This window comes from Apteryx mantelli, chromosome 30 (assembly GCF_036417845.1).
Source record: "Apteryx mantelli isolate bAptMan1 chromosome 30, bAptMan1.hap1, whole genome shotgun sequence".
NCBI lineage: Eukaryota > Metazoa > Chordata > Aves > Apterygiformes > Apterygidae > Apteryx > Apteryx mantelli.
The window spans coordinates 3,435,672-3,459,420 of record NC_090007.1 but is presented as its reverse complement, the minus strand read 5'-3'; the positions used below and the strand labels follow the sequence as shown (position 1 = coordinate 3,459,420).

The 23,749-nt window shown below is 47.2% G+C and overlaps 1 protein-coding gene across 1 annotated transcript; it reads right to left on the bottom strand.

Annotated features, from left to right (window-relative positions):
• Nucleotides 1–71: 71 nt before the first annotated feature.
• On the bottom strand, nucleotides 72–23,283 carry DPP9 (dipeptidyl peptidase 9). The gene is made up of 21 exons (XM_067312832.1): nucleotides 23,226–23,283; nucleotides 21,069–21,158; nucleotides 17,556–17,809; nucleotides 14,703–14,815; nucleotides 13,481–13,654; nucleotides 13,098–13,266; nucleotides 12,825–12,938; nucleotides 12,380–12,508; nucleotides 11,851–11,912; nucleotides 10,201–10,301; nucleotides 8,557–8,734; nucleotides 7,637–7,802; nucleotides 7,444–7,523; nucleotides 5,714–5,866; nucleotides 5,360–5,495; nucleotides 4,497–4,642; nucleotides 4,063–4,209; nucleotides 3,754–3,906; nucleotides 2,370–2,512; nucleotides 1,916–2,027; nucleotides 72–1,410 (listed from the first exon to the last, which is right to left on the bottom strand). Exons 2-21 carry the CDS (start codon nucleotides 21,122–21,124, stop codon nucleotides 1,318–1,320), a joined length of 2,679 nt encoding a protein of 892 aa, XP_067168933.1. The 5' UTR covers nucleotides 21,125–21,158; nucleotides 23,226–23,283; the 3' UTR covers nucleotides 72–1,317.
• Between the last annotated feature and the right edge of the window lie 466 nt (nucleotides 23,284–23,749).

Sequence of the window (23,749 nt, the reverse complement as noted above, 5' to 3'; positions counted from 1 at the left end):
CCAGATGCCTTTTCCTCCCAGGCCCTCTCCTGCACTCCAAAGAAACAGGCACACGTGCCAGCCAGCGCATCTCTTTCCAATATTTTAATGAGTCGCTACATCTTACACTCATAATTATAAAAGAATAAGAATCCATAAAAATATTTTCTTTTCATAATACGCACTTAAAATACTCCAGGGCAAGTTGATGTGGTTCATTTGGGTGGGTTTTTTTTCTTTTTGCCCCTGGCAGAACCCTTGGCTTGAGGGGGGTATGTGCTCCCCTGAGGTGCAATTGCTCAATCCCCCCTCCCCAGAACTGCAGTTCCTGTTGACCAGGTAAATAAAAACCAGAAGAGAGCATTTGCCGAGTAGATGGGCAAGGGGAACAGTCACTGACCCGCAGAGAACTGAAGCACAGCCAATTTCAGTGCACGTCTGAAAGCTCAGGGTGCCAGGGAAGGAGAAGGTGGGATCAGGAGGCAGCACAGAGAACGGCAGGAGGGAGTATTTGCATAAATATCATCCATTTTTGTGTTGCAAAAACCCAAACGCTGCTGTGATCTCTAGAGAGATGATCTCTAGTTGTAGCCAGCTGCTTCAGCTGCCATGCTACCTGTTGGCACAACTCTGCTTGTGAGCGGCCATTAGAGAAAGGTATCAGAGGACGCTGTTACCGACCCCAGCCACTTCCTCCATCTGCTCTGCAAAATTAAAATGAAAAATAGAAAAGACTAGTGTTGCATGCTTCTGTAGAGCTCTCTTCACGTCCCGGGGCTCCACATTGTCGCAGCAGGGCCAGGACACACCAGCAGCAGCGATCAGCTCCCTTGGGACTTAACGTTAGGTAGTTCTCTCTTCCCTCCCACTCCTGGCTTAAGGCAGCTTGCTGATTCAGCTCTTCCATTTCCACCACAGGCACTGAGTTCTTGCAGGTAAGAGAAGGGGAACTGCAGAGGTGCAGTGGAAGGGAAAAGGATGGGGGAGAGAGAGATTGACACAAACCTCAGCCTCGGGAGACAGACCGCTGTCCATTGATTCCCAGGAGAGAGGGAGTAGCAGCAAAATAAGCAATAACAGCCAGGCTGGAGGAGAGGAACAGGACGAGCAGCCGAGCAGGGGCAGACCTCCAGCTTGGAAAGTGAAAGAAGGTGGCACTGTCCAAAAAAAGGGGAGGTGCCCTCCCTCCCCCCTCGCTCAGGGCAAGACACCCAGCCCGGACGCGGGCGCTCAGCCATTTGTGCTCTGGGTTAGACGGCTGTCGAGGGAGGCGGTAGTGGCAGGGCACAGGAGGGGGAAGGTGAGCTGTCAGTGTCCAGTTTGCAGAGGCTTGTGCTCTCAGAGGTATTCTTGTAGAAAGTGCAGCAGCGTGATTTCATAGTGCTCTCCCGACTCAGGGCACCGAATACTGTGTCGCTCGTTGGGGTAGATCTGCGCGGAAGCAGAGACACGGCAGTTAACCAGGAACAGCTCGTTCAGCACTGGCAAGCCTCCCTCACCTCAGCCCTTCCCTCTCAGCCTGCGCCCAGGCTCCGCAGAGGAAAAGGGGTGCCAGGGAAGGTTTACAGCACGACCCCACATCCCTCGGTGCACTGGCATGCGCTGCGAGCCCACTCGGCACAGTCGGGCACCTCTGCTGCCACCAAGCAAGAGAGACAGCAGCAGCTCAGTGGAGAAGGAAAGTTCCAGGCCTGAGGACAGGAGCCCTGTTTCCTAACGCTTTTAGTGTCAGGTCATATTTGCCAGCAATGAAACGGCCACAGTGCCACCTCCTGGCCACCTCTTGGAGTCCGACTAGGCATTTACTATCGTTTACAGTGCAACATGCTGTGGAAGCATCCCCCTCCACCTTTCCCACCTCCCAGGATAGATAGGAGAAAACCTTTTCTGCTTCCAGTTTTAAGGGACCTTCCCACTTCACTCTGGTTCCCCTTACCTGCAACTGGTAAGGTTTTCCAGCCCGGATCAGCTGTGATACCAGGAAGTTGGTGTGAAAAAAGTGCACATTTTCATCCAAAAAGCCATGGAGGATCAGCAAGCGATTTGGCCTGGAGATGGGATGAGAGATAGGATGAGAATCTGCACACAGAGCTCCGTGGTGGGTCTAAGCAGAGAGCTGCCAGTCGACAAGCCAGCACTGAGCAATGAACGGGCAGCAGCTGGCACGGCACAAGGCCACAGACGTGGTCTTCAACCCCTCCCTGGCAAAGGGGGTTGGGAGTACGATGCCCCAGCTTGCTGCAGAAGGCAGCAATCAGCCACGTGAGTTAAAATTAAACGTGGTCATAAACCATCCACCCGGCTGGGATTCAGCAGAAGTACGACTGGTGGCACCGAGCAGCAGCAGGGAGCAGGTTTTCAGCCGATCGCCCAACGCCACGGGTACTCACTCATTGGGAAGCTTTTCTACGTGCAACGCCACAGAGCCAGCCTCATATCCTTGCTGGTTGTTTTCTGGGATATCCATGTACCGCTCGGTATACCCGGTGTCATATGCCATCCAGACTGTGACAGGGGCACCTGCTATAGCAATCTGTCAAACAAATAGGTGGCAGGAGACAGCTTCAATTATCAAGTGCTAAAGAGGTTCAAGTGTTCCCTGTCCTCCTGAAGAGCCAGGGAAAAAAAAACAGGCTCTGGAAAAGTCCTGTGGTTCAAACCAGGATTCTTCTAAAGAAAAACAGATTCCCCTATAAAACCTAGATACCTCCTCATGCCATTCCTCCCATATTCAGAATGGGGCAAATTCCTGTATACCAGCACTAAAGGCTGCTCCTTTTCAAGGAATTTCCAGCACAATGTAGGAATTGCTAGGTGGAGTTTTATAACATGCCAAAATGATAAAAAAAAAAATCTAGTAATTTAACTATTTCTTCAGAGTCTGGGAATCTCCCAGTGCCATGCAACTTAAAAATTTTCACCCTTTACCACCCATGAGATTTCTTTCTTTTTAATCCATGATGCATTAAGCACACTCCAGACGGCAGGAACAAATCCTGTCAAAGAGCCAGCACAATCTTTAAGGATATTACAGGGAAAGTATTGCCTGGTCCTAAAACACAGCCATCTCTGAAGTGAAATAGTAACTTGCAGAACAGGTGAGTATGCCAGTTTACTAGTCATGGGATATCTAGGCCAGACAAAGGGATAAAACCTCTCCAACAAATAGTGGCAGTTTCTAACAGCTCACTCTCCAGCACAGCACCTCTAATGCTGGACCAAGGCACTGGTACAGCACTGTGGCCTGCTGATCCGGCTGCTCCTGCCCCTCAAAAGACTGGGATCACAAGAGAGACAGCAGAGCTGTAGCTCAGGGACCAAGAAGGCGGTCTCAGGATCACATGTTCACTTTTGCTTTCTAGAGAGCACAGCCGGCAGGACAGCGCACACTACAAGCGGGAGCTGTATCTCCCCAGCCAAGGGCACAGCGACATGTAGAATGATCCAGGAACTGTGCTGGTGACTCTGGAAGGGAGTTAGGACTAGCACATCAATTGCCTCACTGGATGCTAGGCTAGTCCTCCGTTAGCAGTTACTGGGGAAGAGCGCACAGTTTAACTGTGTGCTGACCCAGAGACCACATCCTCTTCCGGTCTCAAACAGGTATGATGTGTAAGCACAATGCAGGACCACGGGAAGGAGCTACGGGCAGGACTGAGGGACATTTTTGCTTGTTCATCAAAAACATCAAGCAGAGATGCCAACTTCAAACACCAAGTTATAGGAGCAGGGATAGCTAGGTCTCCCAAGATGACACCCCAAGTACAGACTTACCTTGAAGACATTGGGTTTACAGATAAGACCCATGAGCGAGAGAAAACCCCCATATGACCAGCCATGTATGGCTACCCGACTCAAGTCGATGAACCCGTATTTCTCTGCTACATAATGTAAACCTTCCACCTGGTCCTCTATCTCCACCTGACCCTAAAAGGCAACAAGGAAGCTCAAGTCAGTGGCTTTCTAAACCTAAAAACTTCAAAGAGACAGAAAAAGGCAGGAACTACATTCACACAGGCAAACATACAGCCAAGCAGCTTTAGAAAGAGCAAATGAGCAGAGATTCATCAAAAAGTACATTACCATCTGGTTTTTCAGGGCCCCTTCAAATTTGAGTCCTCGCTGGCACGAACCCCTTCCATCAATCACTACCACAGCATAGCCTAAGGATGCTAACGTGTTTAGCCGCAAGTACTTGATACCTTTGAAGGAGTTATTCACTAGCTGCACCTGCAAGAGAAGGAAAGAAACAGTTAAGAGCTGAGCAGCTGCCTTTCCTGACAGTCCCACTACGTAGAACCCGTGCTAAACAGCAGCCACTAAAAGAGCTATCAGAGCCATACAAATTGGACTAAATAGGGAAAGTCACCTGAGGTTTGAAGTAGAGGTCAGAACAGAGGCCCAGTGCTCAATCCTAACCAGAGCACAAGCCTTGATGTATGACCAAGCTACGCAGAGCTCTGTCACAGACAGCAATCCCAAGGCCAAAGCCAGCAGTCAGCCAGCTGGATTATTACCTGAGGGCCTCCATATACAAACAGCACTGTGGGATGCTTCTTCCCAGGTTGGACATCATGAGGTTTGTAGACCATCCCATAGAGCTCAACATCTGACTGAGTGCGAAAGTGAAAGATCTCAGGTGGGATGTAATCTGGGGGGCAACCTGCAGAAGGAAGTTCAGACACTAGCAGTGCAGTAACGGACAGAGGGCTTTCCCTCCTACCCAGCCTGAACAAGCTCAGTCTGTTCAAACTTGCCCCTAGTCAGGGCTCTTTCAGTACGGAAACCATATCAAGCATTAGCAATGCTTCCCAGAGAAGCCTCTCACTGGGAAATAAATAGCCTCGATCTGCCTGCATGGGGCAATAGGACATATCAGCAGTGAAGGGATCACCCACAAACACGTCATCGGCTGGGTATCCTCAAACAAAGCGTGCTATGTCATTACAGCATGATGTGGAAGATAAGAACAGGGATGGGTCAAATGGAGAGATTCTTTGCAGGAGGGTTCAGATGCTACTGTGAGCTGTATCTCACCATTTAAAAGGTTATAGCCTTGGAATGAAGTGGCCACTTGCCTCTCTTTAGACAAATTGCAAAGAAAGAAACACCTAAGAACAGAGTCATGTAAACCTTGCACTCTGGACAGCTGCTTTCACTTAGGGCATGAAACAATAACTTTTCAAGAGCCCATATACCCTTCCCTGGTTGAGCTATCCACTACAGATCTACACCCCCACCCCACCCCCCAAGAGGACACAATTCATTTTCCCATCCAATGAAGCTACTTGGGCCATTTTCCTCTCCATCACTTTTGGCTACCACTCGCAGGAAGAGCATCACAGACATCACCAGCGCAGATGCCTTCTAGGGGACTTACTGGCTGCCTCCATCATGCTAGCCCAAAACTTGGGCTGCTTGTGGAGCGGGTCATCATCAGAGCCACTGAGCTTATAGACGTGCACACAAGGCGGAGTGCTCACGCTGCTGTAGTGACTGATGAACATGTCAAAGTTCTGCAGGAAGAGAGAAGAGTTAGGGGAACAAGATCTTTCCTTTCCCACATCCAGCCTCCTCCATGCAGTCCTCAAACCAGAGCTCCCACATTTCAAACAACCAACACAAAGAAACCCTCAGGAATCATTAACTGGCCATGACTCATAACAGCTCCTAGTTACGATCACTGTCACTCAGGAGATGAGGGTGTCTCCTATCTAATGAGAAGCCAACCAACCTGGCTCATAGAACAGCTGTGGGAAAAGCCTGGAGTGGTCAGCCGCACAATTTCTCCAGGAGACTCATAGCTGACTACATAGAGATGGTGCTCCAGTGGGGTGTCCTTTGTGCCTTGGAAGTACACCAGCTTCGTAGCCTCATTGACCCAGATCTGTGAGGAGAAGAGAGGGCTCAGCAACAGAAGGATGACAACTACTGCTCCTTTGCCAATTCAAACAGTCTGTCCTCAGGCAGAATCAGCTTAAAACACAAATAGACCATGACAGACTGCTCATGGCATTAGGGACAGTACACAAGGCCTGTTGATGTGACAGTTTAGAGAACGCACATGCAGCACTTACAGAGAACTACATATAGTCCAATGAAATGACAGAGAGACCAGTCAGTTTTTTGGGGAAACCCACTGCATTTGCTTATTAAGGAGCATAAAGCTGGGCTCTGTTTGCCATAGCTGAAACTAGAAGCTCCTATGCTTAAGTGTGGTGCTTTCCCATAGTATTTCCTGATTATAAGGGTATACACATTTTTTCCAGCAATCATACTAATCAATTCCCAGCTGAAAAATTAGTCTAACAGTCCTAACAGTACCAAACTTCAAGCCATATTAAAGTATGTTTTCAATGTCCAGATAAAGCAGTTTCTAAAAACCACCTGGTCAGCCAGAAATAGAAATGACAGCTTTTAAAAACAGCATTGATTCAGCAACAGTAGCTAAACTGTTTTCCACCTTACAGTTTCCAAATGCTGAAGCCCAAATGCTATTTCTAGCTAACCTGCAGTTTGAAGAGCACTGGGGACAGCAAAGGGAAAGAAATATCAAACTCGGGTGGCTAGGAAAGCCAGGCAGAGCCCCATGGAGCAACAAATGCATCAAAATAATTGCTGCTAACAGGATTTTAGCCCTAACGCATACAGTGAAGTGCTGTGGCCAAAATCAACATCATGTACAGTGAGAATCCACATGGGGAGGGACAGCAGGTTAATTGCAGTTTGAGGAAAAGCAGCAAAAAAACAAGTGCCTGAAGCTGCAAGCCTTCTAAAAAGCAAGAAGTAAAAATCCAGATTAATTGGGAATGAACAGACAAGGTCTTTATTTTGACAGAAATCACCTGGCAACACTGAAGATTGGACCCGGAGCTAATTCCGGAAGCAAAACAGAACCGGCCTTTGCAAGATTAATAAAAATTCCTGTTTGGCTATTCTGCAACCAATAATAGATGCAGTCCCTCCATGTTCAAATAGCTTTATGCTCCCCAGCTGCTTTCTTCCTAAAGATTCTGCTGAGGCATCAGCTGGAGACCAAGAGATAACTCAGCACTAAGACATATTCCCAATTCTAAAGTGCTCATTGGGGTTAAAATGCTTTAGCAAAGGCAGCATGCCCAACCTTCTCCACAAAACAGTTCTTTGCTGCTCTTGAACCTCAGACTTGCGTCCTTTTTTATGGTCTGACTCACTCAAGGGATTTCCCTTAAGGAGCAATCAGAAACCTGATTAAAAAGGCAATCAGTTCAATGTGCACTGGGCTACAGCACTTCTGGGGGAAGCAGTAGCAGCAATAAAAATAAAAAAAAAAAGAGAGAGAGAGAGAGAGAGAGAGAGAGAGAAACAAAATGAAACTTAAGTAGTTCTAGCTGGTCCCAGGCGTAACAGAGGGCATAGGCCAGGACTGCGGGCAGACAATGCAGAGCTGTAACGTTGCAAAAGAAAATTAAAAATAACCAGTACCTTCGATCCATGCCTTGCCAACACCTCCCATTCCCCACCAGTCAGAGCAACCTCCTCTTTGATGGGACACTTGAAATCATCTAGAAGAAGGAACATGAGAATAAATCACAGACCTCCCCAAAAGTCAATATGAGCAAATCAGAGAGGGAACTCCCAAAGCCAAACCGACATATGGACAAAACGCAGCTCTTACCCTCGCTATGGACATATGGCTGCACCCAGTCATAGCTGCCTTGCTTTAGGACTGCTGTGACTCTGTACAGGTGACAGAAACCTGTTTTGCATTCGTTGGCTCGGATAAAGCAGAGCTCTTCCTCCTCCCCCTCCGGTTGGATGAAAGGATAGAAGATATCATGAACCTGTCACACAAGACAAAAGGCTCATGAGCGATCTCTGTTAACACAGAGAGAAGCCAAGGGAGTCAGTACTAAAATACTGTGCTTCCAAAGGAAAGGGGCGAGCAGCTAGTGGGAAAAAGCCATTCCTTACTTTCCCATTACCACAAAGAAACTTTGTGCACATGTAGAAGACCACATGCTCTGGGCTTTTAATACCTACCACAGAAACCAGCACTGATCTTGCCTCTGAGCTAGACATCTCACCTAGGTAAGTCCCAAAAGTTGTTTCTTCTTCCCACACCTTAGAATGCCAATGTGAACCTCAGGCCCCTTGGGCATTCCAGCATCAAGAGGCTTAGTGTTAGGTGTTCAAGTTTATTCCCTGTCCCCATTAGCTACCCAAACCAGGACTAATTTCAGGGCTTAGGGTTGCTCATGCTTCAAGAAATCATTCAGTCTTGGATGTGACAATCTCTTGGGGGTATCTTAAAGTGTCAAGGTCCAAAGTGTCTCCACTCACTGAGAATGCTACCAAGAATTAAATGAATGGCTCCAACTGCAAGGAGGTGGCAGGAACTCATCTCTTCCACGCTGAGTAGATGAAAATCCTTTCTCATGGTTTTATCAGACCCCCTGGACTAACAGGGAGTCTGGCAACACTGGTAGCAAAGCAGCCTGCTGTAGCATGGACTAAGCTGGACACCAATGCTAAAACGGTTAACTGCGGGGGAAGAAGGGGCAGCCTGTATTCTCCTCCTAGCCCTGAATTTCTTACATTTATCCACACATCAGTGGTTTCTTCATAGATCACAAGTGGCTGGACATTTTCTGGCACAGTTTTGGCAAATTCAGCACGCTGCTCTTCACTTTCTGGGACTGGAATAAAGAGTGCTGGAGGCAAAAGGATTAGCTGCAGCCGCTGCTGAGGTCTGTCTAGGAACATAGCCCAGGCACTGGGGAAAGAAGTTGGAGGTGAATGTCAGTACCACAAAATAGATGCCCCTTTCTAACACTCAGAACATGCAACCCTTTTTCCCACTGGCAGAGGGGATTTAGACATCTGAACACAAAGCTTTTCTCATCACTGCTGCTTTCTAACCTCCTGAAAGCTTTGCCAACAAACATGTGTTGCCAGATACCTCTGGTATTTCACAGGGGTATCATTCAGACAAGATGCCTGACAGATTTGCCAGAGCGTCTATTCCAAGAGACCACGCTTAACAGAACCTCGTCTCTAGAACATAACTTTTCCTTGGACAGCCCCTCTGTCAGGGAGCTCCATTTGTTTTCTAGCGAGCTCCTAAAGTAAAGACAAGCTAAAGTGATCCATTTGTAGCTTCCTTGTTGCACGCTGCACTAGCAGGGAAAGGCACAGACCTAAGACAACTGCCAAGTGAAGGAGTCGCTTCAGTCTCAGCCTTGCTCCTCTCCAAGGAGAGTCATTTGAAGTGGTGCTGCACTGCAGGCCTCTCAACATGACAGATGGCAAGCCACCGCTGCATAGTGCGGCTACCCCAAGGCCTGGAAGTGCATCAAGGGAAGTTACATCATTAAGACAGACTTTCAAAAGAGCCAGTTCCCCCCTAGCACCTCAGTGACTGTGGATTTCATGAACTGACATATTCAGCATGTCTAGGTAAGCTCTGGTGCAAAACATAAGAACCCCCTATGGGATTACCTTCTGTAAAGTTGTATGAATTTAGTTTCCAGAGCAGACAGCTAATGATGAGTTATAGAATGCAATCTTCAGAGACAGCTAAGTCACCTGAACTTGATCTGCACAGAAACTAGTTAAGAGTCAAGCAAGTTTTTAAGGGGGAAAAAAAAAATTAAGAGCTTTACAATTTCAAACTAATCAGACTGGTGTGAATTCTGTAACTACTTCAGGCAAGGTTGGCCAGTACAAGACTGAGTATTGCATTTGGAGTGATAGTGAGCCATGGGAGTACACTGGTCACAGAGCAATCCTTCCCCAGATACACACTGCACAAGGGACTCAATATCACACAGACTGACCACTTTCCCATGATACATTTGGCATTGATCACAAACTGGACCAATCATTAAAATGAACCACGATAAAATTGCTTAGAGTAAGTTCTCATTTTCAGCAGGAAGCATGTTGTTCCCAAGTTAAAACATTTCAACTCAAAAGAATTCCCTAAGATTGCCCACTTGATATATCAATGTCATTTAAACCCACATTTAAACCCACAGCTTGTCACTCTGCTCTCCAATTGCTTAATTCCTCCTTTTAGGATGTTATAACATTGCAGAAGCCAAATACTTATGGGCTGTTTATGGGGCTCATGGCTTTAAAAAACAGGTCATGACTACAACACAAAGCACATAGAGGGCCTACAACAGTTCAGCTGGGGGAGCACTTGGGAGCGTTAGTTTGGAAGAAAAACATATGTACTATTTGCCATCTCGGGTCCATCCAGCACGGGCAATGTACTCCACAGTCGGAAACAATGCAGCAAATGGTTGCACCAGCTCCTTGTCCTGAGCACACACAATCTGCAGCAAAAGAAAGGTCCAGTATCAAGTCAGAATCACAGAATCACAGAATCACTGAGGTTGGAAGGGACCTCTGGAGATCATCTAGTCCAACCCCCCTGCTCAAGCAGGGTCACCTAGAGCACATTGCACAGGATTGCATCCAGGCGCATTTTGAATATCTCCAGAGAAGGAGACTCCACCACCTCTCGGGGCAACCTGTTCCAGTGCTCTGTCACCCTCACAGTGAAAAAGTTTTTCCTCATGTTAAGATGGAAGTGTCTGTGTTTCAGTTTGTGCCCATTGCCTCGCGTCCTGTCGCTCGTCACCACTGAAAAGAGTCTGGCCCCATCCTCTCGACACCCTCCCTTCAGATACTTGTACACATTGATAAGATCTCCTCTCAGCCTTCTCTTCTCCAAACTAAACAGGCCAAGCTCTCTCAGCCTTTCCTCATAAGAGAGATGCTCCAGTCCCCTAATCATCTTTGTGGCCCTTCGCTGGACTTGCTCCAGTAGTGCCACATCCCTCTTGTACTGGGGAGCCCAGAACTGGACGCAGGACTCCAGATGTGGCCTCACCAGGGCTGAGTAGAGGGGGAGAATCACCTCCCTCGACCTGCTGGCAACACTCTTTCTGATGCAGCCCAGGATACCATTGGCCTTCTTGGCCACAAGGGCACATTGCTGCCTCATACTTAACTTGGTGTCCACCAGCACTCCCAGGTCCTTCTCAGCAGAGCTGCTTTCCAGCAGGTCAACCCCCAACCTGTACTGCTGCATGGGGTTATTCCTCCCCAGGTGCAGGACCCTGCACTTCCCTTTGTTGAATTTCATGAGGTTCCTCTCCGCCCACCTCTCCAGCCTGTCCAAGTCTCTCTGAATGGCAGCACAGCCCTCTGGCGTATCGGCCACTCCTCCCAGTTTTGTATCGTCAGCAAACTTGCTGAGGGTGCACTCTGTCCCTTCATCCAGGTCATTGATGAAGAAGTTGAACAAGACTGGACCCAGGACTGACCCCTGGGGGACACCGCTAGCTACAGGCCTCCAACTAGAATGCTACCAGACCTCCTCCTGTGAAAACTCAGTGGAATGGGAGAAGAGGAAAGTTGTAGCTATTGGCATCAGCAAAGTCCAGGCCAGGAGAAGCAAGCCTTTCTACAAGCGGCAAGAAGACAAGGGGAAAAATAAGCTTCATTCCACCATGATTTTGGCATCCAACCACAGAAAAGGATATGGGAAAAGGATATGGTCAGGGGTTGAAGCCCAAGATTAGACCCAGGCTTCAGCTCTCCAGCTCTACTACTGACAGTGTGATATATCAGGCTAATCCTTCTTCTGTCTTTTCTCTCCCCTCTCCCAGTCCCCTCTCCACCACAGCTATACTTTTCAGCTTTTTAAAGTTTTTCTGTTTCTTAGATAAACACACTATAGAATCAGGTATTACAAGACGACAAAAACAAAGGCTCACACTGTCTAGGATTTCTTAGTATGCTTCTCTTGAGTCTGGGAAGCTTCAGAAGCAGTCAACTTTCCTGTGCAATATCCCATTCTGAGCCGTTACCACTTACCTTACCCTTGCTGTCCGTTCTAAATTCTGCCAGTTTTAACGTAATCTTGGGGTTTTTGCTGCCTGCAGAGGAAGGATGGAGAGAATACATGGTATAACTTCTAGATAAGATCCAGTCTCGGTCTTACTAAAGTGGCTGCGTGTGAACACATACACATCAGGTATATGCATGCCAGTAAGCACTGCTGGCATTTAGTATATGGGGAAAGTTTGCCTTTGCCTTGCCTAGACGGGTGCGTGTGTTTTCAGAAGGGAGAAGGAAAAAGGGATTCTAAATGCATTCCAAGATATGCCACTGGATCTAACCCATTTTCTCAACAACCCTTTCTTTTACACTGGACTTTAAATCCCATTCCTTTCTTGCAGTAGACTTTGGGCTCATAGACTGAATCAGCCCTCAACATTTACAACCAGCTTCTATATCCTGGTGAGTACCTAGATTAATCATGCAAAGTTTATAGCACAAATTCTGCTGCTTCAGCCAGCAGGAGCCAAGAGTTGCATTAGCAGCCCTGCAGTATTTCATTTACCTGTCCTAGGGTACCGATAGGAGTCTGTTTTTCTCTCCTCCAAGGCAGGTGAAGGAACATGAATAATCTCCACCTCTGACTCATCCACTTCCTCATACAAGATCCGCAATGTTTTCAAGTCCTCTGAACCTAGGAACAGATAATAAGCATGTTTGCTACTGTGTTTTCCAGTTGTTTCTGGCTTGTTTGGAGTACCGCACCCTGGTGTAAGTTTTTGTTTTGTCTTTACTTTTCTCATATAGCTACAGCTCACAGTGACTATTTACAAATACTGCTTAGCACAAAATTATACCCCTCAGTGTTTTTTAAACCATTTTAGTTCCTTCAGGTAGCCTCCCCAAAAGCAGGCCAAACCTATGCCAAGTGAAAACCATACTCAAAATATCATTCATAGCAGGGGCCAGCAGTAGTTATAGAGTCAGAATTTGTTAAGCAGAATACTGACCTTCTGTAGAAGCTGTGGGACACCACCAATAGCCCGTGAACCGATCAAACTCCTCCTGAATGACAAAAGTGGCTACACCAGCAGACTTGGGGTCATCTAGAACGTTGGATAAGCCTGGGCAAGAACAAAGAGCAGAGTGCATTTACATCCCCTTGGGAAAAGCTGATCCAAAAAAAGAATGGACTCGTAAGAAGCCATCAAGACATGAGCCCTTCCAGCCAGACTTTTTGTCAGAGGGAATTTGTTTTGAATCTGGCAAGAAGTACCAGTTACCTTTATGGCAGTATGTCATCCGCCTCTCCTCTCCCGTCTCAATATTCGCTACCCACAGATCATTGTTATTAATGAATGAAAAGAAGGCAGGGTCAGCAGGGCAGATCTTGGGATCCATTCGTGGCCCCGTGCACTGAGTCTTGATCTCCAGTGGCTTCATTGGAGACACCTAGGGCAACAGACACACAAACAGCTCTGTACCAATTCAGCTTCATGTTTAAAGGTCTCAACCATGGATGCAGCCTGCAGAATGAGGAACAACATAGCCTTGACAGGACGCAAGAGCAACGATCAAAACCAAACAGATACAGATGCACAGCCAATTCAACCAAAAACATTATGTTCACTTCATGTGTTATTCATATATCCATTAGCAGACTCACCATGAACCCATTCTTGCCCCCATCTCGACAATGAAAGAGGCTGTTGCTAGCCTGGAAGAGGAACAGACCACTCTCACTGTGGAAATCATAAGAGGTTATTCCAAAGACGCCAAGTCGCTTGCGCTCCCTCAAGAGTTCCTCTTCTCTGGAATACATCCCATGATGAGGGGTTGCCTAGTATTGAAGGAAAAGAAAATCTGAAAGAATCTGCAAGGACAGAACCTACTGTTTCACAGAACAGGAATGCTCCAAGACTGGCACCAGCTAGTCCGTGAATACCCAAAATATAGTCCATCAGTCAAAAACAGTCAGCAATCCCACCATGCAGGTCCAGAACTACCATACTCAAACCTGCAGGTGTGGCCAGGAGGACTACACCAACTGCATGCCCCAAAGTTCCCTCTATGTATGAGAGATGAATCGTTACTCTATCATTTCTGCAGGCAGCACTTCAGCATGAACTGAGGACAGCTGTACTTGCGCTGCTTATGCAAATCAGATGCAACCAATTAACTTAATGACATTATCTACATCCATTCACAAACAGTTTCCATGTCAGACACTGCAAACAAAAGCTCTTCCAGAGATCTTGAATTACCCTGAAGGGAACTAGCAATCCAAGTGGGTTCAAGACAACCAAATTCTTTTTTAACAGGAGCCTTTTTAGTAGGGACCCACCTCCTCCACTCCCTTGTTCACCCATGCTGTAAGTGAAAAAGGACGCTAAGATACTGAAATCAGGAAGGGGAAAATTCACCCCCTTTCTGGTTCACTGCCAATAGAACATAGGGCAGAAGGAGCAGTTTAAACCCACTTTCCTGCCTTCAGTAAGAGCGGGAAAGATAATGGACAGGCATTCCAAAGCACACGGACAAGCACGGCAAGAGCCCAGACAAGATATCCAGAGGTAAGGTCCAGTGTCCTAATATCTTATAATTTGAGGTACACTGCATCCTGGATTAGAGCCCTCTTTGCAAGGTCAGCCCTGAGCTTGCCCCACCAACTGCTGTTTCACCCTCACTGCCAGCTCCACTGCACACACAAGTGACTATCTTGTATTAAGAAGCAAAGAAATTCTCAATACAATGTTCTACCAATACCATTTCTTGTAAACTGCCATGCTGTTCTTTCCTCTGCTGAGCAGTGAACACCATACCAGCCTCCCATCATCAGCCAGGTCTCCCAAGCACCATCGACCCAGAATCTTTACACTTCTGCTTACCTGAAAGTGATCCAGCATCTGTTTCCATGACAAGAGTAGAAGGGCCTCCTTCCGTACCTTTTTGGGAATCTCTGAGTAAAGAAGGGAATTCTCCCGGCTACCATATGGCATTCCTATTAGGAGGACAAAAGCATCATGCTACTTAAGGTTAACCAGGACAAACAGGACCAAGAGCAGACTGAAAAAAGTCTTTGATAACAGAGAGGTGGTGGCTGTCCAGGGGCTTTTACCAGCTGTCATTCCCAACCAGCTGTCATTTCAACCTCAGAACAATATCTAAATACATTGGCTTTAAAGAGAAACTTTCCTAGGCAAAATTAACACAAACTTCTTCGAAGCTGGCTACGTCCAACTTGCCTCTCTATGGACCGTTCAACCCACACCCTAGATCCACTCTAAAAAAGCCACTCCCTGTACGGGTGACTCAACATTACTCTCCACATTTCTCAGCCAGAGATTTGCTACAGGGACCAGATTCAGGCCAACATGCCAGCCTGCAAGAGAGGAAAAAAAAGGCCTGGAAGCTCCAGAGAGCCCAATCAAATGTGATACAGTCTACTAGTAGTCAAAAGACCTTGCCATTTTACATAAGCCTCTGACTGTAGTCATCAAATAAGTTATTGGCCTTTTTCCAATTCCCAAAACAACCATGAAAAATACAATACCCTGACACCAATTTTGGCAGTTTCAACAGCCAAAGACCGTGACCTTGCCCTCTACATTTGCTGTGTGGAGACTCCCTGGATCAGAATCTAGCACAGGAAATGTACCCTGATGATGCCTACTCCGCATATATTTTGGGCGCTACATCTACTTAAAATTAAAACTGAAATATTAATAAGTGCTCAGGAAGCAAAGCAACATGTGAGCATATAATCCTCAGAGATATACAGAAACACCACAGTGCTGAACATGTGGTGTTTAATATAAGCAGCATCTGCCATGATACAACACAAGAATCTATGGGGACAGCCCAGGAATGATTTAAGATATCCAAACAAAACAAACTGCAGACAGGAACAAGTTTTTACACACAGATATTTTTTATGCGACTGTGACCCAGACTTCATTTCTCTTTATTATATTAGTACCTTCTACAGTGACTTCAGACTGACTACAGTCAATCAGCATTTAAAAGAAAAATATTGCCCTTCTCCCCAAAAGACATTATACCTTGTCCCTAAGCGCAGAAAAGCATTCAACCTCTACAGTAAAGTTCTTCAGAAGTCTTTGTCCTACTCCTCAGCACACTCCCACTAAAAGGGTTCACAAAGAAGCTTGACAGAAAGTGTTACTTAACATTGGCACAATAATAGCAGGCTGATGTTTAACACTTAAGAACTGTTGAACTGGGCCCTGAGTATTGAAGCAGCACACATCTGATAGCGCGCAACTCAAAACAGGCTCATTATGGCAATAAAGTTAATCAGCATTTACCCTTCCTTAGGAATGCCTGAGAAAAGGTAGGCCAGTATCATCTTGTAGATACTGATCTTAAATGATGGGTCAGTCTGCTGTATACACTGTACTTTTCAGTTACTTTTTTTTTCCTTAAGAAAATGATGTTGGTGTACCATCATTCCTGGTTCTGACTCCTATAACAGTCACACCCCTGCAGAACGCTAACCAGCCAGTAGCTAGTCTGACTGCCAACATTTCATACAACAGAACAACATTAAAAATATTGTAAACTAGCCACTTAAATACTTGATTCTTTAATCATATAGATCAAAAACAGTATCAAAGTCAACTTAGCCTTGAAATACATTCAATTTTAAATCAAGTCTCATTGTTCAGACTCAAAAAGAAAAATATCCTAACTCTGGAAACTGCCCTTTATAATAGCATATGTGCTGTAAGAATGTTTGAGGAGCTGTAACAAATCCGTCACTGACACACAGGGGTTGCCTTAATGAAGAAACAATCTGGTCCCTCAAATCCAGTATCTTATGTCCCATAATGACCTACACTCAATGATTCAAAGAAAAGCAGGGTCTTTTCAGGAAAGCAGTCAGCTGTACAGAGTTGCACATGGGGCAATTTCTTTACTGGCCTAGTAAAGATCAGCTCATGCCCCGAAGCATAACTCTTTATAGTCCATAAAGCATCCCGTATTACCAACCACAAAATTATTCAGTTACTGAAATCCAACCACTGAGTTTTACTCTGTCACTAATTACATTGTGGCTCCATCCATACTGCGCAACACAGCATTCTGCTTTCTTTCAATTCTGCTATGAGGAAGAGGATATTTCTCTAGGAATACCATTAATGGTTCATTCCTACCTCATACTTTTTCCTGTTCTTGAAAGCATTCTACATACATACTACTTTATAAAGCAGGAAGAAAACAAATAAGCCCCCATTCCCCTTCTCCTCATCAACACATAGGATTTGCAACATATAGTTAGAAATTACTGACAGCAAGTTCCTTGGAAAGTCAGTCTGGCTAATCATTCAAGGAAATCCCATTTCTTCTAAGCTACAAAGGCACAAGAAAGTCCTGAGTCGGAAGAGCGTCCGCTCCCTTGCCCCATCACCTGGACTGGGCTGCGAAAGGACACTGTACTGTACCTCTGTCACTAGGCAGGCCTGGGTAGCTAATGCTTCCTTTTGTCACTAAGCAGCCCGGCTTTAAGAGAGAGTCTGCGGTTAAAGTGCTTCTCTGGGACTGATGAGGTCTCTGCTCAGTCCCAGGCCGTGCTATAGATCGAGTGTACAATCTCGAGCAACGTTATTTAATCTCAGTTCCCCCATCTCATAAATGGAGATGCCTCCCATCCTTTTCCTCCTGTTTAGACTGGAAGTTCTCCCATAACATATTCACACCCAGCGTCTGGCATGCTGGCTTACCCAGGTAATAAAGACGATGAGAGTGCGGGCTGGACTCTTCTGTTTTCCGGACAAACTGGAAATCATGGGGAGCTTTGTTCACTATCATGCCTGAATACTTCCTGCTGCTGTGAATAATGTCACGCAGCCCATCCCAAGAATGCTTTTGCACCTGGAATTGGGAAGGCACATCCTCCATCTCAACCACTTCAGAGCTGTCTGATAGCGTGTCCACTGCAGTCATCCTCTCTTCCCCTTCAGAACTGGTCAAAAAACTGAGGGAGGAGTTGAGGGAAAGAATTAAGCCACAGAATCAAACAGGCACATTTTCCTGCTTAGAGAAAGCTCCAAGCATGTAACAAACTTAAGAGGGCAGGCACTCCTTAACCTCCAGATCCTAGGATTCTCCACATTCACAAAGATTACATTTTAAACATGCACTGATGTATTGAAAGGAAAAGTCCATCTTCCATTCCATATTCGGTCCTGTAAATGAAGATGCTAAGTCCAAAACTCACTCCCAGGACTAGCTCTGGAAGAAGCAGCTGTTAAAGGAAGCCCAAGCCGCAGATTCTGGTGTAGCAACTAATTAATCCGTTTGACCCAAAGGAAACCAACCCCAGGAATTTGGATGAATAAGACACCATAGCTCTGACCTATGGTAAAGGCACACAAACTTCTGATGTGGAAGAACACAGAAGTGAAGTCCCCTTCCTGCCCTGAAGAAAGGCCAGCTCAGCACCTGAAGAGGTTAAGCCAAAGCACAGCACCTCACTTACCTGAAGAGCTATTGCAACGAAAAGCGAAGCAGGAGAGATGTCAAAACAGGAAGATAACAGTGTAATTGACTTTGCTGAGAGAAAGAAGAGAGCAGTAACACAGACCCTGGTCATGTCCTGCGAAAGGCAGCACGCATCCCTCACATTTCCAAGCTAGTACTTATTGAAGAGTCTACAAAATACTGCCTCCACGTGCAACTAAAGCAAATATTAGTTTGAGGAGAGGTGGACTGACTTGCCCAAGGTCAATGATGTAATCTACTGCACAGCAGGAATGAGTCTGGGACTTGGGAAACCAGTTTCTATCATCCCAATCAGGAAAACTTAATTTCCCCACACAAGGGCATTTTAGACATTTTGGGGGGGGGTATCAAGAAGAATTTTAGAAAGAATTCCAGAAGAACTCCAACTTACTGAAAAAATTAGGCCAGAGAAGTTTGTTCCATGGAGACAGAATTGCTACCTTTGACACAGCATCAAGATGACAAACCAGTGAGGAGGGATTATACCAAAAAAGGCCTTGTTCTCAGCAGCCCTAAGATTTCCATTTTCAAGTTAGATGTTTCTTGAATGCTGCTTGTCATTTGGGACAGTCGTCTGCATTCTGACAGAAGAACAGCTTCTGAGATGCAACCGTCATACTTAAATAAGAATTACACATAAACCAAATCTTAAAGACTTCAGCCTCAGCAAGATACATAATGAGTTCTTTCCCAGTGGAGGGAATCAAGGGAAAGGAAGATGGTTATTTATATCAGCACAAGAAAACATTCACAGTCTGCACATTTTCAACCATAAGTATTTTTCAGGGGAACCCTCAGTGTTTCTTGAGAATTCCCCACCAGCCTGCACCTTATAACAACCTTTCCTAAAGAAAGTTCTCACCTAGTTTGTTTTCTTATCCAATTACAGTAGGAGATCAGCAAACCTAAAGTAAAGCACAGCTTGACTTCCTTAATCTGCAGCTGCAGAGTAGAAGGGCTGTAAATACAAACATATCTACAAATTGCCAAGTCCCCAAATTGTACCAAATGTGTGAATAATAATGCAAGAATGAGAAAAGCTGAAATAAAACTGTTCTCATTACTCCTGATACCTACCACCCAGGAGTAAAAACAATCCACAGCTTGAAAATGAATAAAGTATTTTCCAATCAAAACCAGGCAGACAGCCCAAATAAAACCACAAAAGAGAACGTGATGGGATGTTCCAAGACTGCAAGAGTGTCTGTGGCCTCAGGTCTATCTACTGCCTATATCCAAGGTCTCCATTACAGCAACTAAAATCGCTTCTGAAGGCAGAAGTGTGGCCTATCAAAAACGCATGACAGGAAGCCCACATATTAAAAACCATAAACTGGGTACACTTCTCTTGACCCAGTCCCCCTGCAAGTCAAGTCAAATTGCTCAATCCAAGTAATCTAGATTTGGCTCAGGAGACTTGACCCTTAGGTTACCCTCACCCAGCTGAGGAAACCCTCTCACTCAGACAACCCGACTCCTTGCAAGGGAAGGTCACAAGGCCAGATCACCTTTCAGGGACTCCGGACAGGCCACTCGCACTCGGTGCACACATGCACCACCAATCACAGGGAGCTAGTGAAATAGCTTGGACAGTAGGAAAAACTGCGGTACAGCAATGGGTTGCCCAGAGAGGTGATGGGACCTCCATCCTAGAAGTTTTTCAAAGCTTGGCTAGACAAAGCCATAGCCAGCCTAATGTAGTACTGGTAACTGTCCCACCTCGAACAGGAGGCTGGACCAGAGATCCCTCCCAACCAATATTTCCATAATTCTACAATTTATCAAGAGAGCAAAAGGAACAACTTATAGCTTGGTGTTGTTCTCCTCCTGATGCATTTTGACACTAGAACAGAGTGGAGTAGCGGGATAAGCAAAGTAGCTATCCTCACCCTTAGCCTTTAGCCGTCACACAAAGTTACGTGAAAGCACTGGGAACTACCATCAGCTCGAGTACATTGGGAGTGTCACAAAACTTAGGTCCTGACATGATAGAGAGTAAAAAGAAAATCCAGCTGCTACACCCATCACTACACCTATCTCTTGAACAAAGCATGTCAAGTATTTGGCAATACCACATGTAGAACAGAAGCACAAAGAGTAACTTATCTAATTGAAACTGTAAGGTGAATTTTGGGATGAAATTTTTCAAAGGGGACTTTGACCAAGACACCAAGTTTAACGATCTTATTCTTAGAGAGTCTTGAAACTTTCATATCTATCTAGCACAACTGAGGTTTAAGTCTCACTGGAAGATGACTGTCCTTTACAGTCCTCATGTTGAGGCACTGGTTTGGATGACTCAGTGTTGCTGCAGAAGCATTACTAACTTCACTCCCCAAAACACCTAGATACCCTTTGGAGGTCTCCAAGCTCATCCATCACACTTATTCTGCCATGCCTGATCCGTTAGATGGTTCAAGCATACAGCCACCAAGTCCTCCTTCAGGGGAGGGCAAATGCATTAGTCTGAAGAAAGTGAGCAAGTACAGATGGGATGGCAAGGGACATTAGCACAGAAAAAAAACTGTAAAGCTTGGAATTTGAATTCAGTAGAAACAAGTTATCTTCCTGAGTCACTTCCAGACCCACAGATTCTGACAGAGAACTCCGTGGGCAGTATTAGTTACTTGGGATTTTTTCCAGAAACCTCACTCCCTTGAAAAAGCGCTTAACACTCTGTCCTACACATCCTAAAGGTCAATAAAGCCCTAGGAGTAACCGGGGAAACATACCTTCTCCAACTTCCTGCAGTCTCGTTTTCCAGACGAACCCTCTTTATTTTCTGCATTAACTACTCAGCAAGCCTTGTGCAGGACAGGAAACTAGGAAGGAAGAGGAAAAAAGCAGATTTCATATAACCGCAGCTTCCCCTGTCATAGCAGTCAGGGTGTAAAAAAGCATCTTCCATAGGTCACATTTCCAACCGAGCCTGGAGGCACAAACAGAATCTTCGGTTTGAGCTTTACACAGTCCAAATCCATTCTGCCACCACATGCTGGATGTTAATACCCAGATAATTCTGAGAGAGATTTCTTTACCTAAACAATGGGCATCAGTGAATTCTAGGGCCCGTCTCTTTTTCCTGCAAAATTCTGCTTAAAAACTGAGAATACTCAGTACTGCCCCGTCCTTTCATTCTCCTTCCAAAATCCTCTGAAGTGTAGTCAGGAACTAAGAACAGAGAAAACAAGGGCCCGGTACATACACTTACTAGCAAGAGTCAAACAAAGGACACCATAAGGAGCCAGACAGAGGGTCAGTAGCCCCATTACCAACAGCATCGCAGTCCCACCTGGGACATAAAAAACATTTGTCTTCCAAGCTAGTATCTGCTTCCCCCTGTCTCAGCTTCAGCCTGATGCCACGGAACAGCTCTGACTCACCACACAAGCCAATTTTTCAAGATCATAGGAAGGAGCTTCCTTCACCATCTCTCTCCCTGAGTACACGAAAGTACAGAGTTCTTTGTCTCCTCTTCAAGAGAGCTCTGAATCACAGACACACCCGAGACCTGCCAGTATCTTTTTCTCAGGCCAAAAGCCATTTCTCCACTATAACCACATTCACAGAGAATCAAGAGAGACAAAGCAAAGTGCCAGCAGTGAAGTTTCTAAAGGGCAGAAGAGAACAAAGAGGGACTAAGCACCAGCATCCAATGATTTAAGGGCAATTTTACATGCAAGCTCGAAGGGCAACAGGAGCAATGCTCAGCAATGCTGAGTAACCTGGTCTGATCTCGCAGCTGACCCTGCTTTGAGCAGGAGGTTGGACTAGAGACTTCCCGAGGTCCCTTCCAGGCAGAATTATTCTGTGATTTTAATGACTGAGAGAAACATCTCATCCTGGACCCACCTGCTACAGATCACACGTTTCACAGCGAAAAGGAACAATAACATTTTCCAGTACTGAACCCAGAAAGAAAAGAAACCGAACAAAACAGACATGAGGGGTCAGAGCCAGCATGAATGACGATATTCATTTGTCAGCGGGGTCCTGAGTGGGCTGCAGGTGCATCGGCCGGAGCCAAAGCAACACAGTCACCTAGAGGCCCAGCAGCCCTTACAAATGTGTCCCTGTCATGGCTGGAAGCTTTAAGACCTCCTCCTTCTCTTCCAAAAATAAAAGCAACTGAGAGAGGAATAAATCAGTGGGGATTTCTACACAGAGGGACGAGCTTTGGCAAAGGCTGCCAGTGGCTGCCTCTGTATCTGTGCGTGCTGGGTAGAAAGCCCCGACACAAGGCTCCTGCCCTTGCTGCGGGGGGAAGGCCCCCCGTTTACTGGGGTGGGGGGGCAGCAGGCCAAGCACTAGCACTGTCACCCCACTTTTTCCTGCAAAAAAGAAGGAAAAAGCACCCTCCCAGCTGCCTGGCGAGGGGCACATGCCCGTGGGGGGCCAAACATGCACCCCTCCCAGTGCAAGGTGTTCCCTCCCGCAACACACCCCGGGGGCAAGTGGTGGTGGTGGGGGTAAAACACACATCCCTTTCTCCCCCCCCCAGGGCAAGGCGTCCCTCCACCCCTGGGGGGCAAGTCATGCGGGGGGAGGGGGGTTGCAAATACACCTCCCTCTCGGGGGCAAGGGCTGCCCGCCCCCCCAAACCCTGAGGGGGGGGCAAATCCCGGGGGGCGGGGGGCAAATACAAACCCCTCCCTAGGGCAAAGCGCCCCCCCTCCTCACGCACATACACACAGCCGGCGGAGGAAGGGGGGGCAAAGCGCTGCCCACGGCGGAGCGGGCCCACACAGGCCTCCCCCGGGGCGGCTCTCCCACGCCGGGGGGGGGGGGGGGGCACCAGAGCCAGGCCCTGCCCGTACCGGGGGGCAGAGGGGGGGGGGTTCCCCTCCCCCGGCCGGTCCCCGGGAGCAGCCCCCTCCCCTCTCACTCACCCCGGGCGCGGCGACCTCCCCCTGGCGGGCGGGGGGGCGGCTCCTCGGCGGGAGGGCGGGGGGCGGCGGCGGCTCCGTCACTCCCGCTCCATGTCGCGGACACTGGGCAGCCCCGGAAACGGGCGGGGGGGGGGGGGGGGCCTGCCACTGCGCGACCTTTCACCCGGCGGCGGAAGTGGCGGGCGCGCGGGAGGGGGGAGGGAAGGCGGGAGCGCGCGGGGGGAAGTACCAACGCGCGGGGAAGGCGGGGGGAGTGAGTCACTGGGAGGAACCATGGGGCGGAAGGGAGAGCGGCCTGAGGGGGGGCGAAACCATTCGCTCCAAGGAGAGGGGAAGACCAGAGAAATGAGGCTGATAGAGGGTAAAAACACTCAAAGAGGATATCCTTCCCCCCCTCAGTCTCAGAGAGAGACCCCTAAGGCAGCACTTTATGCCGTCTTTGGGCCGCCTTGTTTCCCCCGGCGGTATCCTCATCGGTCAGTGTAACCCCGCGGCTCTGGGGGGATGGTTGGGTCCAGTCGCGC

What these genes read in the sequence shown, in the direction of transcription:
- DPP9 (XM_067312832.1), bottom strand. Translation starts at nt 21,124, where the DNA reads ATGCAGAAAATAAAGAGGGTTCGTCTGGAAAACGAGACTGCAGGAAGT. An exon ending in GATGACATACTGCCATAAAG is followed by an intron (nt 12,939 to 13,097) that starts GTAACTGGTACT and finishes GTTCTTGCCCAG; the next exon opens with GCTTATCCAACGTTCTAGAT. An exon ending in GAAAACCTTACCAGTTGCAG is followed by an intron (nt 1,411 to 1,915) that starts GTAAGGGGAACC and finishes GCTTCCGCGCAG; the next exon opens with ATCTACCCCAACGAGCGACA.